This window comes from Camponotus vicinus, unplaced genomic scaffold (assembly GCF_025532165.1).
Source record: "Camponotus vicinus isolate PSW18456_S1 unplaced genomic scaffold, iyCamVici1.0 SCAF_14, whole genome shotgun sequence".
NCBI classification, from domain to species: domain Eukaryota; kingdom Metazoa; phylum Arthropoda; class Insecta; order Hymenoptera; family Formicidae; genus Camponotus; species Camponotus vicinus.
In genome coordinates this window covers 9,199,577-9,215,745 of record NW_028141950.1, presented here as the reverse complement: position 1 = coordinate 9,215,745, position 16,169 = coordinate 9,199,577, and the positions used below count along the sequence as shown (strand labels likewise).

At 28.4% G+C, this 16,169-nt stretch overlaps 1 protein-coding gene across 2 annotated transcripts in view; it reads right to left on the bottom strand.

Annotated features, from left to right (window-relative positions):
* Positions 1–1,151: 1,151 nt before the first annotated feature.
* LOC145965734 (proto-oncogene tyrosine-protein kinase ROS-like) overlaps positions 1,152–16,169 on the bottom strand; it is a 313,112-nt gene continuing 298,094 nt past the window's right edge. Inside the window, exons 1-10 of one of the 2 annotated variants that reach the window (XM_083089408.1) lie at positions 9,411–10,249; positions 7,795–7,936; positions 7,147–7,240; positions 6,681–7,007; positions 6,180–6,485; positions 4,525–5,957; positions 3,133–3,237; positions 2,744–2,949; positions 2,003–2,476; positions 1,152–1,771 (exon numbers count right to left, since the gene is read on the bottom strand). In XM_083089408.1, coding sequence (XP_082945534.1) covers positions 1,415–1,771; positions 2,003–2,476; positions 2,744–2,949; positions 3,133–3,237; positions 4,525–5,957; positions 6,180–6,485; positions 6,681–7,007; positions 7,147–7,240; positions 7,795–7,936; positions 9,411–9,557 — 3,591 coding nt within the window. In that variant the 5' untranslated portion in view covers positions 9,558–10,249 and the 3' untranslated portion in view covers positions 1,152–1,414. Of the gene's footprint in view, positions 1,772–2,002; positions 2,477–2,743; positions 2,950–3,132; positions 3,238–4,524; positions 5,958–6,179; positions 6,486–6,680; positions 7,008–7,146; positions 7,241–7,794; positions 7,937–9,410; positions 10,250–16,169 lie in introns of those variants that run through there. The other variant, XM_083089409.1, reaches the window with a different exon arrangement.

Below are 16,169 nucleotides of genomic sequence, written 5' to 3'. Positions count from 1 at the left end.
TACGTATTTTAAAATTATACATAAATAATTTTTTAACTTTTTTTCTATGAGGATATTGTGAAATTGTACATATTGTAGATATTGTAGATATTATAAGATTAAAAGTGCAATGTTAATATTGTATTATGAAAAAATGAAATATATTAGAATATAGAAGAATATATGAAGAATTCTTTTTTCACATATGTATGTGCCAATAAATTTTTGTGAATGCAGCTTAATCTTAACTAATCAAACTTTTTTATTGATAAACTAACTTGAATTTCCACAACAGTACTCACAACAGCGATTTTCAATTTCGACTCGATGATTTAGTGCTCGTCATGTGCAATGTGTTACATAATTCTATAATTAAAAATAATTAAAAATTGACAAATAACAGCCAATAAGGCGTGGAATCTGATGAGCGGTACCCCTATTTCATTTAATATGTAGTATTATTTAAAATATTAAAATATTTGTGATTTCCGCGCAATAATTCTATCCATCTTTATTTTTACTTAAGATTTAAAACTTGTGGATTTATGGTTATTAGTATACTGTAGTATAAAGATTAGAATTATTCGAGAAAATGTGCTCGTCAGATTACTGCATCGTTGTATCTGTGCATCGATTATGAAATGGTTTATATAATCTCATATGTTATTTAATATTATTTATAATGCATATCATACATATATATAAAACGTTGTCAGTATTTGGTGATCTTTCGAAATGATAGACCGTAATTGTATGTAAATATTATACATTATCAGCTTTATTAAATACAGTGGAGATAGAGCAATAAGTATAGTTCATTTTTATAACTGCATACTTTTGCAATCATCAATATAATTTAAATATATAGTAAATCATTAAATATAAAGATAAAATATAAATATATACTTATTCCGAATGATGTAAAAATTCATACATGATAACAGTTATAAAAAAATTCAAAAATAATTATATTATTATATTCACAACTAATTATAGAGGACATTACTCGCGTTTCCTCTTTCACTCATAAATTTTACAATCAGTTTGTAATTATCGGTTATATATAATATTGAAAATTAATTATATTTCCATGTTAAAAAAAATATTATTTATACATATATATATATATATATATATATATATATATATATATATATATATATAATCGCAATTATTAGGTTTCGCTTCCATTACTCAAAAACACAAATTAGATATATCATTATATTACGTTGTTTACAATTATGAAAACGGATGTGATATTTTTTAATAATCAAAATTTTATGGGAGATAAGATTAAAAAATTTCTTTTACCTTCATTGATAAATCTAATATTAAGATTAAACCTATAAATAACAGAATCAATTTAGAAATATTCTAGAATTATTTTTCCTACATTTATTGAATCGTTCGGAAAAGAAGATAAACATTAATTTAATTATATCGGCTCAATAATATCGACTGGACTCAGTAAGGCATCTTCCATGTTCTTTTTTAATGCTATAATATTTTTCAGACAAAATTTGAAATTTGGTCTAGCATCCGCTGTACTCCAGCAACGTAGCATCAACTGGTACAATGGTGACGGACAGTTAAGAGTCATCGGCAACCTGCCTCCAGCACGTACATGATTTATCACTTCTTTATCAGTCTTGGCAATATAAGGTTTCTCACCCAACGATGTAATTTCCCACATTAATACCCCAAATGACCAAACATCGCTTTGAGAAGTAAATATTTCAATCATCAAAGATTCGGGTGCCATCCAGCGAATAGGAAACCAACGTTCTCCTTTCTAAAACATGATTTAAACAAAAATTTAATTTTCTGATTCAAGTTGTTCAATTTTAGAATATGTGCAAATTGAAAAAAACGTTCATTTATCTCTTGCTTTATATAAATAAAAACTATTTATATTGTATATTACTTAAAGAAACAATGCACGATATTATTATGATAAAAAAATGGAAAGTATTTTCAAAAGAATTCAGTTTTTAATCATTAATTTTTTTAAATAACTGTATACCATGCGATAATAATCATCCTTGTAGATATCTCTAGCTAGTCCAAAATCTCCAATTTTGATGACACGATTCTCGCGATTTCTCGAAGATACTAAACAATTACGACACGCTAGATCTCTATGTACGAAACGCAACTCTTCCAAGTAGCAACAACCTCGCGCAACATCTTCGCACATGGCGAGCAAATCATGCAAACGCAAAGCAGGCGAATCTGACGCTTGCAAATTTCGACAATCTCTCAAATATTTTAACAGATCACCAGTTTCCATCAATTCCAACACTAGTAAAGGAGAATCTCCATCTAAACAAACGGCCAACAATCTTAATATATGTTTGTGTCGAAAATGATTCATAAGATTGGCTTCCTGTAACAAATTCTTTTTCTCATGGGAAGAAGCATCTTTCCGAAGCGTTTTTATTGCAACGGATATCTCTGTGCCCGGTCTTTCTAAGTTCTTCACATTTCCTTGAAACACCTGCGAAATATTTCACACAAATTTACATGCGTACTTCATTAGAAAATGTATATAGTTTAATGTCAAGTAATATTATATGTTACTTTATATTAAATAATTCAACAAAAATGTATAATAAAGTGCATGTTTGTTGTCTCATCTAAATTTTATATTACTTATAATCTATTATAAAAATTCAGGTAATTTATATCTTTATTAGAAAATACATATCTGTTTTGTTGATCCAGAAATTAATTTGAAACATTGCTTGAGAAAATTAATATTTACCTTTCCGAATGCGCCGCTACCAAGAAGTTTTGTAAGTGTAATTTGTTTACGTGCGACTTTCGCACATTCATCCGAATTATAATGTAACATAGAATTGTAAATCCTATTGAATTGAGCGTTTCGGGAAGGTACTTCATGTAGAATCGCCAATTCTACATCGGTCATTGTTGAAGACAAAAGTTGTTCATTATTACCTCTGCGATGCACTGTTATAAAATTTCGAGTTAATTATGTAATAATATGTATTATAAAATCTATTGCTTTTTGGTAAATTTATTCGTTTTGTTTTATATAAGTAAATTACTATTTTCTCAGTAAATCTCTAGATATTATATCAGATACATATGTATAATCTACAATTCGAGTCGATACCTAAATCAAATACTTACAATAATAAAAGTAGCAGACACAGATTATAGTAACTATAACGATAAAACTTAACATGAATAATAAGTAATATTTTTCCGCTATTATTCCATGAGTGCTCGGAATATCTATATTAAGCAAAAATATAATTTTAATATCTTCGTGTGTATGTTTTTACAAATTTATTTTTACTTATAACTTTATTACAAAATTTAATTTTTTTAAATTTTAAGCCTATTTATATCTGAAAAAATTAGCGAATAATAATATAATATCTATGCAGCACAGAATGTTACAATTACTTTGTAACAATATTGCAATATTACAAATTGCAATGCAACATTACGGAAACATTGTAGAAATATAAATTAACAAAGTATGAATTAGACATTAGTAATATGATATTTATATTTTAGAAACATTTTAAAACTATAACACTTCAATTTATCTATAAAAATAATGTAATAATATATTTTTTTTATTTGTATAATATATATGCGATGAATTTTACTTTTTTGCAGAAGTCAAATGAAATAATGGCATAGTAATAATATCAGTCGAGTAAATATAATTCTAAGATAAAAATAAGTATTGCTATTTTTTTATTAAAATACAGATTTTACATCAATGTTAAAACATTTTACATCAATGTTAAAACATTTTACATCAATGTTACAATATATTTTATGATAAATTTTCACTTTATGTATGAATACGATATTAATCTTCAAAGATAATATATCTTTTTATTATATTAAGAATAGATATTATTATTATTTCTATCATTATATTTTTCTATGCGTTTTTATGTATTTTTCACATGCAAATATATATAATTATAACGGATCTTTAAAATTTTTAAATAAAAATGTAATTAGTAATGTTTAATTAATTCTATAACTATAATGTTTATATATATATATATATATATATATATATATATATATATATATATATCTCATTATAAGAGTATAAAAAACATTTAAAATAAAAAAAGTGATTCGTAATTAAAAGTTTAAAATAATTTTGTATAAAAATATAACATTTTATGTTATATGATAATTTTTCTTTAAATATAATTTTGCAATATATTATCTTATATATGATTATCTTAAATATTCCAAACTTCTATTTATATCAAGCTTTTTAATTTAATTAAATGTTTCCAAGATATTCACCAATCAAATACAAAAATATGGTTGCAATAACATTGCATTCTTTCCAATATATTACACTGTAATATTGCTACAATATTTCATTGCAAAAAGTGGACAGCTTAACTTTATCACAATCTTATAAAAATAATTCAGCAGAGTTTCGCAATCGATTTGCAATATAGCAATGTTTCAATGAAATTATTCTGCAATATATCCATGCAATCTTATTGTACTGTATGGGTATCTTCGTTTGCTTACCAAGTGTTGAAAAAATAAATCTTTCATCAGCCGGCCATATAAAATTTTCCTCATATTCGAGGTATCTCAATATCAAGCGAAACTTGTATAAAGTTGCCGATTGTAAATTTTTGACAAGGTATATTACTTCAGAGTTATAATTCATTTTAAAATAATTCATTGTTTGCCACTTTTCTGCTGCAATATCTTTGTACTCTAGTGTAAAAAGGATCGTCAGATTAATGTTTGAGATCCATGAAATGTTCATGCTATTTATGTTGACCCCGCTCAAAGTAATATTGTTTGGTTCTGAGTATATGTGAACGATCTTGCTTAACCTCTCGTTGTACAAATCGCTGAAATTAATTGGATACACACGCACGTATATCAAGTAATCTTGTACTGGTAGCGACAAGTTAATCTTTGTGAAAAATCTGCCGTCTGCCATACGTTTCGGCACATTGATAAATTGTTTGCCCTTTTGTTGCGTGCCGTTCACTAATATAACTGACTTCCAATGCACTTCGTAGGTCACGGCCACGCAGTTCACTTTCTTGAGTGGCATCCAATGAACTACTGCTATACTAGGCGTCAAAGCTAGAACACTTATGTTTTCTGGTGCATTAAGCTTGCCCGAATTAGTTTTTATTGGTATCACATTCGAATCGAATGGATTTATCGATAATTGATCAAAGTAAAAATTGCTTAAAGTAAACTTCAACTTGTACTCTGTAAATGGTGTTAAGTTCTGAATCTCGTAATATCGCTCGTACGTCTGCGCATTGAATTTTTCAGACTTGTTGAGATTGTTGTCTAAACAGCTTACGGAGATAGTATATATAGTAGTTGGTAAATTATATTTTTTGCATCCACTCTTTACAACCGGCTCCGGAAGATTCACAACGATGCTGTTTGCCGTTGCATTCACATTCTCAAAATTATAAAACTCGTCAGGTGTCAGGCATTTCATTGGAGGATATGGTTGTAAAGATCTATCAAAAGCGTAAATTTCATAAAGGATATATTCACCTGAGTTTATTATTATCTTTTCAACATATTCGGCTGCATTTACGCTCTTGAGACTAACATATTTCTTTTTCAAAACATATATATATCGATAATAATCCCATTTATATGTTAAAATGTAAATGTTTGTTTTGTCAATCGTCATAGATTCGAAGTGGATGTTATCACTTATGTTTTTCTTGTGTAAAATCCTATTGCACATAGAAACGTTAATGTCTGTCACAAATATGTGATTACCAATTAACCAATAAATTAACGGCTCCTCATTATTCATGTTATCAATTATCATATCACGAAAAGAATTCATATAATGAAATAGGCAAAAGGATGCATTTATCTGAACAATTTGCTCATTTCTTCCATCGAGATGATATTGCATCATATCATATGTATCATTCATCACATTGTATGATAGGGAATATAAAATTCTAAAAAATATATAATTATTTTACTCATTATAAAACATTATTTTAACAAAAACAGAAACTTGTATGTAGTAAATTTCGAAATTCTTATAATTATATAAGAACTTATTATTTTTTTTACTTATGATCTTAATTATAAAATCACGTAAAATTATAGAAAAATTACAAATTTGCGTAAATCTTTAATGGAAAATTATTTTTTCAGCTGAACGGTAGTAAACGTACCCTATAGACGGTGATACATTTAAATAGTAATTAGAAATTTTTGCTTTGAAAATCTCATCAAATTTAATTATGCCATTTTCCCACATTGTTAAGTCGAACTTTACAATATAAAAGTAGTCGTCTAAGTCTTGATAGGTTATATATAGATTTCTTGCTACCCAGTCAATGCAGATATCAAGTAGATCATGATCAAAGCTAGCTATTATTGTGGTTTTATTTTCATTAATCTTCAACGTTTTCAGGACATTTCTGGTATACCAATAAATTCTATGTTCTTGTATCGAATAAGCGGCATTTCTTAAAAATCTGAAAAAAAGGAACTATAATTGTAAACTATAATAGTAAAAAATTTATAGTTGAGATTTCTAATTTTATAGTTATTACTACTATAATATTGATAATAATAAACTTGTGCATAATAATAATAACTTTAATTTTATAATTAGTGCTAAAAGTAATTTATGAGATAATTATAACTATTTTTTTTATCAGTATACGTACCCTGACATTAAGAAATTAGTAATGTTTAAATCCACGTCCAATATTTCCATACGTAGATCCGTTGTGACTAGTAATTTAGGTATTGGATTTTCATGTGTAGTCGACACATTGATTAAATCCGTGTAAGGACCAGCAACAATTTTAGTATGCGCACGTACTCGAAAATAATATGTCGTGTTAGATGTTAGATTGTGCACCGTGTGCTCCAATTTTGTAGTTGTGATATTTTTATCGTCGCAGGTTTGAATCTCTTTTAAGTCCTCGATGAAAAAACATTGCACTGTGTACCCTTGTATTATTTCATCGGTAAATTCAGGTTGGTTCCATCTGTAAAAAAATAAAATTTCAGCCATTTTATATTTAACAAAATTATAACAGAATTAACATTTTGATATATTTATGTCGTTGAATTTAAGAAAAAGAGAGAAAAATGAAAGAACACAAACTGAGAATTCAGATTCCTTACCTCAATGTCACAAAAATGTCGTTTACTATTTCTATGAATTGACTGTCGAATTGTACAAATGCTCTGAGAGATGTTGGCTTGTTCAAACTGCTTTCTAGAGATTTTAAGATCGTACATATTAACATAATTATATGTAAAATTAAGTGGATTATCTCAGTAAATCAGAAAGAACAATTTAATGTGAAAATAAAGGAAAGAGAAAAAATAAATGTAAACTACAAAATATGGAAATTAGCACAGTATTGACCTTTAAAAAAATAATATAAGAATTTTTTTGCGTCATTTAAGATTTAGAAAAGTAATCGTTAATTCATGGCAAAAACGAATAAATAACTTTTAATAAAATGACAAGTACTTTTCGATAAATTTCTATAGCTTAAGAAATCAGAAGTATAATATTTGCGATTGTTTTAAAACAAAATAGCAAATTAATAAAATTGACTTTACCTTAAATTATGACAATTTTTATGTACACTGTTTACATTATGCTTTTCTATTTCTCTTTTGGACGGCATTAGAATTTATATTCGTCTCACTACTAAAAGATATTTTTAGATTTGATTTCCACTCTCTCTTCAATTTAAATTATTTACATTTTTTCGTCATAGATTTCGTTATTAATGTTTTATGCATTTTTTTGCAACTTACCGTTAGGTTCTGGGATGATAGAAATATTTGCAAGTGTAACTTCATCGACTTGTCGCTCATTTCTCACAGTACTATCAGAATGACTCCGGTCAGATTTGAAATTTAGTATATGATGATCACTTTTCTCGGACATTGAAATATCCTTCATAAATTGTAACATACGGAAAGAATTAAGTGAATATCGTTGAAGCGGTTGTTTCTGGTGCTTTTAATGATAAATTATAAAATTAAAAGGAAAATTGCTATTTGATTTTTGTTTGCTTAATAATACCGGTTTGATATATACCATTCCTAAATGATATAAATTGAATGTGATGTAGTTTTATTCATATCGTAAAATCTATTATTTATTTTTTTTTTAAGACATTTGTATATCAAACATAACTCATGTCAAAAATGAAATCAATCAATAGGTTAACGAGAGTCAATGAGGATTCATAACAGCTTTTAGCAAGTAGTACAAGCCAAAGTGTAGCCTTTGAAATTATTAAAACAATTTTGTTTAACGATTTAATTCTTTCTCATGATAGGTTAGTTAACTCTTCTCAATTTACCGTAACTCAAATTTCTTTTCAAAAATTTGCCGATATTACTAAAGTTTTATTAATGTTTGTACTTCAAGAATAAAAAGGTTAAAAATATTGTTTCTTTACAGTTATTAAATATTAGTCATAGGATTATATAAATTCTTTTATTTATTACCTTGTCAAGTTTTTTCTCGAATGTCGTTATATTTTTAACACAAACAAATCCGGGAAATAATAAATATAAACCGATAGTATAAACCGATAATGCCTCGATAAGAATATCTGCATATAATTGTATATAAATGGATATATGTACAATGAATATTAATATAAATTCTAGCGATAGTTATTGAATATATTGTCGATCGAAATGTTAGCGTTAATAGATACAACTTGAAAAATGTTTGATGAATGGCTTCTTTATTAGACAGATTTTCTATCTCGATATTTAGTAGCTCTGTTCCGTTATATAATCATCCTTAACACAAAGGAATGATGCTAAATTTCTAAATTAATTTCATAAAATAAAATCTACATTAGTATAAAACTTACTATATATCAATAAATATTATTATATATATCTAGGAAAATAAAGAAATTTTAAAAATTGAAAAAAAAGAACATAAAAATCTGTTGAAGTGTCATCGTATGTATATATTAATGTAGCAGATAGTAGACAGAAAACTTCATTAATTTTAAAAATTGTTATTTATAGAAATAATAATTATATATATATATATATATATATATATATATATAGAGAGAGAGAGAGAGAGAGAGAGAGAGAGAGAGAGAGAGAGAGAGAGAGAGACAGAGTAAGAGAGACAAAATAATACAGTCAAATTTTAAAATACTGTTTTAATTAAATTTAATGTACTATATAACATCCATTTGTAAAAAAAATTTCAAAACTTTATCCATCTTTTTTTTACAACATCGTACATACTATTTTTTTTTATATTGAATTGTTTTATTTTATATTATCTTATTATAGGTAGAATATACAATTTATTATCATTCATTTTTAGTTACACTACTAACTGCAATAACATGTAATTGTTTCTGAATCAAGCGAAAAATATATCTTACCTGCGTGAAATTTAAATCTGGACATATGGAAACATTTTCTTCCTGGAGGATATTTGAAGTACTATAATCCTTCGGCGTGATAGTTGCCTTTGTCAGTACTAAACCTTTCAATAAAATACATAAAATTGTTCCAAACATAATTTGCATTTTTCGTAAACGTTTGCACTCAATCAGTTCCCGTTGAATCCTCAGTTAATTGTTTTTCTCACTCTACTAATTCTGATGTGTTAATCGAATTGATATTAATTCATATATATAAATATATTTTCAATAAATTCTTTAAAACTCAGTTTTAACGAATCGTAAGTTATTATCTTCTAATATTATGTTTTTAGATTTCTCTTTATGGTCGCGATCACAATATATATCTTAAGATTGAATTAGAGAATTCTTAGTAAATAAATAATTTCTATTTTTTTTAGGAGAACAAATGACAATGCAAAATGATACAAAATGATCATTTGATTGTATAGCGAATACAGGAATATAATTATTATCAGCTTTCCTTTTTCACTAATATTATAGTAGAAAAACGTCGATAAAAAAATAACCGCAATCAAATAACAAATGATCAAATAAATTATAGAATTATAGATCTTGTAACATTTTCAGCCATATTCAAGCACACGCAGCGTGTAATCGAATTCACTTAAATATTTACTATATCTTTGATTTTATTAAATATGTAATTATGACAATTCGTTCGTATGATTGTGTTACTATATGCAATTGTGTTACTACGTATGCTTTTCAAAATCCACTATTCGTATACAATTTTTTGTGATATTCATATGATGCACTTTGAATCAAACGATAAGTAACGCGGTGTTCTGGCTAGCGATCGCAACTGTAACTGACTTCGAATGATCAATCTGATCATGTGTTGCCATGACGTCTTATTAGCTGCATTCCGTTTGTAATTTATTTTTCTCGACGGAGATACTCGCGTTATTTCAAGGAGAATTAAAATCTTTAAAAATTGTTTGACAAAAAAGTTACATATGTATAAAACAAAAATAGTTCTATGTATAAATAAAAATAATTATATGTATATATAATTGTTTAATGAATTTTATTATAAACTTTTTATATTAATTTATTTCTGAGTATCTTATCTTTGACATAAGAGGCACGTTTACTATATAAGAAGAATATTCTGATTATAAGAAAAGTAATAATGGATTTAAAAAAGTGATTTATACGTTTTCTGTGACATTCATATAATGCAGTTTGAATCAATACGTAGCGTTTTTAGTATAAATCTAGTAGTTCTAGTATAAATAAATACAAATTTCCAATAGCACATAAATAACTAAAATAAATAAAATAATTGTACGAGTTATTATTATTGTTATTTGCATCGAATAACCTTATAATATAATAACGTATATAATATAACTTTACTTAATATTAACTTAACATAATATACTTAATATAATATATAATATAATATAATATAAAAAACTTATAATATTAATTACTTTATTATTTTAATTATACTATTGTAATTTTATTTACGACAATTTTTACATGCACCAGTGTGCATTAGTGTACCCAATCAAATTCTCTCTTTCTCCCGCTATAAATCAATTACTTTTTCCAAAAAAGTGATAAACACTTTAATTACGTGAAATATAATTGAAAATAATTTTTGTGACTTATTCAGTCCATTCATATATTAAATGATATACAACATTTTTATTTTCAGAAATATTTTTATATTATTAAAGAAACATTCTGCTAAGATTAATTAGGAATAATTCTGTATGTTAAGAATAACTAAGAATAAATTAAACAAGTATTTATATAATGGTCTCTTTTTAAATTCATGCATCATAATAGACGTATTTTCAAATATTTTATAAATTTATAAAAATTTATTCCCTCCACAGCAATGATATATGTATGTACAAAGATTTATATGTACAGTTTGAAATAGGAGAAAGCTCCAAAACATAATATAAAAAAAGCTTGAAAAGAAAATTACAATTGTGTGTTAACATTTATGAATTTACAAAATAGTTAATATTAGATTAAAAAGTGTGCAGATCTTATATAATATATAAAATACAAAAATACACATGTTGAATATCTAATAAGTATCGTAAGAAAACAAACATTCAATTATTAGTACATGCATATCCATCTATAATTTTTTCTACATTAACTAACAATAAATTATTTATATCAGCTAGGTAATACATATAACAATATGTAACGATGCATCGGGATGCATCGTTACGATTCCCGGCAACTCCATCCGCCGGAAGCTGCCGCCCGGCAGAACACCCGCCGGGCAGAGGCAGGGGGCGCGGTGCGCCCACCTTTTTAATTGTTTAATTACGGCCCAGAGCCGTTAAGGGCTCAAAACGGCCGAACACCGCCGATCATAGCCGACGTGGCCCAAAACCGGCGAAAACCCGCGTTCGGCGCGCAACCCGAACCCCTCCGACGGGCCCGACCGCACCGTTTCCGAAAAACCGTTCGGAAGGGGTTACGCCGCCGCGCGCGCCGACGCGGGCAATTAGCCGGTATAAAAAGGCCACATTTCGGCACCTATTTACCATTTTCCTGATCCGCTCTAAGCAGTACGCTTCAGAAGCAAAATCCAGAGAAATCCTACCGAGCACAAATTACCGAGGACGAAAGGTGGAGCGAGCTCCGTCTTAGCCGAGTGATCTCGATTCCGACGTACGAGTGCATCCGCCTAATCCTGCAGCTGGGCCATCACGGAAGGTGGAACTCAGAGCCGCCCCGAGTCGAGTGTTCTTGACCCAGCTGCACCGCGAATTCCATCCTTCGCGACGCGATCCTATTTCGCGCATTCTAACAACCACCGAGCGCACCGCGCAGTCAATTATTGCGGCCTCCGCCGCCGTCGTTAAAGCGCACCGATTATAACAGACCGAACACGGACTTTAAATCGTAACGTCGAGGAAACGAATATTCCCGCGAAAGCGACCGTCGATCCCGAGAACCCGAGGATTCTCGGAACACCGGGATTCCTCGCGGAAAAAGCGCCGCAAAAACACGCGCTGTCTCGCGCGTCGTAAACACGAACAGGTGTTCGAAATCGAGACCGGAGTTCAATACACTCGAAACTGCATTTACCGCGTCGCTTTGTTATCACGTCAATAATCGGCCAGCACAATTAATAGCCACGCACACACACACGCGCGCGCGCACACACACACTCTGTACATTTATACCATTACAATAAATACGTCCAGTTAACCACATCGCGTATTTTCTTTCCACGATCCTTGCACCGACGATCTATTCGCGCTGCGAAAAACGCCCGAAAATACGACCGTTACAAATAATATTTATTGGATTCAATATATCATCTCTTCTACGTCACTTCTTAGAACTATAATATTTTCGAGACAAAATTTGAAGTTTGATTTAATTTCCGCTGCATTGCAAGAAGACAGCATTGATATCAAATGGACAGTTAACCTTTAATTATCAATTGTCAATAGATGACGTAACACAACGTTTTATGGCACGTGGCTGTCGTCAATAAATAACTTAAGATATGCTATGATGCCCGAGGTAGCACATATTCGTTTTATATACGTTTCTTACACGTATCCAATATTTTTTAATCCAATATTTTAAAACATCATATTTTAAAACACGTATCCAATATTTTAAAACATTAATAAGAAACGTTTCTATAAAAACGTTTTTAAAACCATAGTTAAGGAAACATATTTTGCACGTTTCTAATATATAGACAAAATAAAAACTAATTTTTATTAATCAAATTATATATACATATGTACATACATACATATAAATACATACATATAAATATATAGGGGAGACCGGGGACAAAAGTAACATTTTTTGTATTATAGGTCACTAAATAATTAATTATCGTTAGAGATATAAAAAAAAGGTTATATGTTAAAAAACTCCATTTATTGCTCTATTATTATACCTATGTTTCAATCTCAAATGATAGATATTTAAAGAGCTACTATAGCTTTTCGCAAGTCCGTTGTTACTTGCAAGATATTACTTTTATCCTGGGGGCCTGGGACGAAAGTAACATAATCTGGGGATAAAAGTACCAGTTCTTATTTTCGGGAAAATAAAATAAATATGACTTTTTTCAATTTAAGGCAACTTTTATTATAATCTTTTATTAAGCAAGATAACTTTTATTATAAATTTTTTTTTGTATTATATTATATTAAAATAAAAAATAAAATAACTATTTATTTTTATTATCTTTGAAAAACTTAAAAGAAATAATCTTCGTTAAGCAAAATAATTATAAGTTATATCATAAAATAATTATACTTAAATCACACCAGTTTTGTACTTTTTTAAGTCTAAATAATAGTTTAATTCTAAATAATAATATAAAAATTGTACGATAACTACTTATACAAAAGAGATTGGTATCTATTCCGAATCAAAATTGGCATACGTAATAAGAATCGCCTTTTGTAAAGTTATTATGGGACCAGCCCTTAAACTTTAAGCATTGAAACGTGTTACTTTCGTCCACAGAGTGTCGTGTTACTTTTGTCCTCAAACACATTTTTTAGAATAAAAGCATTATAACCTAAATATGATGCAAGACTTAGCCAAATCAACTATAAAAACTTATGAATACATTTTAGAAGAATACACCGGCAAATAATTACGTCAATATATACACTTTAATTAGGCATAGATACAAAAAAACTAAAACAAGAAATACTTAGGTGAATAATGCAAATACATTAATTTCATTCCTGCATGTGCAACCGGCGCGATCGTTCTACAACAATTAGCTGAAAAGGAAGAAAATCGGGACATACACGTTTGACTATATAGTACAAATTATCCAACATATTGTGTAGTTTATTACGAGGCTTCTTACTTTCATGACGTTGTTACTTTTGTCCCCGGTCTCCCCTATTTAGAAAGTTATATTTCAAATTAGAAAAGATACTACTAAAAAAATTCTACTACTAAAAGAATAAAAAGATAGAAATTTATCAATAGAAAATTTCATTAAAGAGAAAAGAAAGAAGAAATTCTTTTTCACGAACTTTTGTTCTTTGTATTTGTGTAATAAAATCATTAAAAATGGCGTGCGTTTCATTAAAAATATTTGCATATTAATAAGCGATAGAGAAAAAATCGAAGTAGCTAGGGAAAAATGAGAATCTCCGAAGACGGATAATCTGGATTAAATTGGATGAATGAAGATGTGGGCTGAATCGGAAAAAAATTTCTCTACGTTTGCCCTCACCGTATCTCTTCTTTGATTCACACGATCAATTTGCTAAAATTTCTCGAAAGAAAAAAAAAGATCATCCGATACATTCTTGTAATTAGAACTTGACAAATTATACAAAAATAGATTTATGTCGAACAAATCATCGAACGATCCGATTACGATTACATAACTAAGAATTTTTCTGCATTGATATAGCGAAATCTGATTGGTTTTCGATCTCACATGGACTATTATTTTCTAAACACATGATATGTACAAATTAATTTTAAATTTATATAACTACAATGGTCATCGTGCTGTTTTACTTTGTTCCATTTAACGAGGATTTATTTAAGGAAAATTACAATTGCCAGAGGAAAAGTACAATTAGTCCCGCGAGAGAAATATGTATTATATAATAAATCTAACGTAAGCTTTTTCGCAAAACATGGTCTGTAAAATTTCTATTCCTCGACTGTTATCTGTCAACTTCGAGAGAATGGAAGGCAAGTAGAGGAAATGTAAATAATGTAAAAGTCGATGTACTCTCCGATTGAGTTGAATTAAAAAGACGAAAATTTATCTATATAAATAAATATGAATATCTCTTTTATCTGAGATTTTTAGAATTTTAATTTATTTTTTAAAGAATTTTTTATTTTATTTTTGAAAAACGCTGTAGCTTCTCATTAATTTCGCGAAATTTCACGAGCAAACGAGAATTCGGACAATAGATTATTTGCATTAACGCTAATGTTTTTTATTTATGTTTGCGGAATTTACGATTAAATAAAGAGAGGAAGGTTCTTTTGCGTTACTCATCGTCGCGCGAAGGAATCGCAAAGAATCGTCAACTGAAATGCGATGATGACGCGAACTAAAAACAGTATAAGCGACGAGAGGCGCCAGGATGCAAATAGATAAATTCGATTTTATTGTGAGAGTCATCGCGATTTTTCTTCGAGTTTCGATAAATAACAGACAAGCAAAGAAAAAGGCGATCTTTTTAAGTGCAGACGAAAACAATATTTTTATTCTGCGAAAATATTTGATATAAAAGAGGCTCTTATGTATTATATTATATATAAGAGTTTCATTATGACATTTACTCCGCACAAATCGGACCTGCGCAGCACTCTGGGTAAGGCTTGCTGAGATCCAATTCTTTCCAACCGATTTGCTTTCCTCCTGCACATTGGAATAAAGGAACATCGGAATAAAGACATCTGGAGAGAAACATAATTATAATTGAATATTGTCGAAATTCAACGGGATCAGAAAGTAAATAAAGTAAAATTAAAAAGGATAATTCATTTTGACAGGAAACTTTATTTATTATTAAAAAAACAGAAATATCATTAGTGTTATTATATCTATTGCCACATGGGAGAGAATGATATGAGATTTGTAAATGTTAAGTAATACACAAGATATCTCTCTTTTCATAGAGTATCGTCTTGTTGCAATATAACTAAAATAAACCGTATAAACTCTTTGATTTATTGGCAAATAAATCATGTTTTATAAATCATGTACTT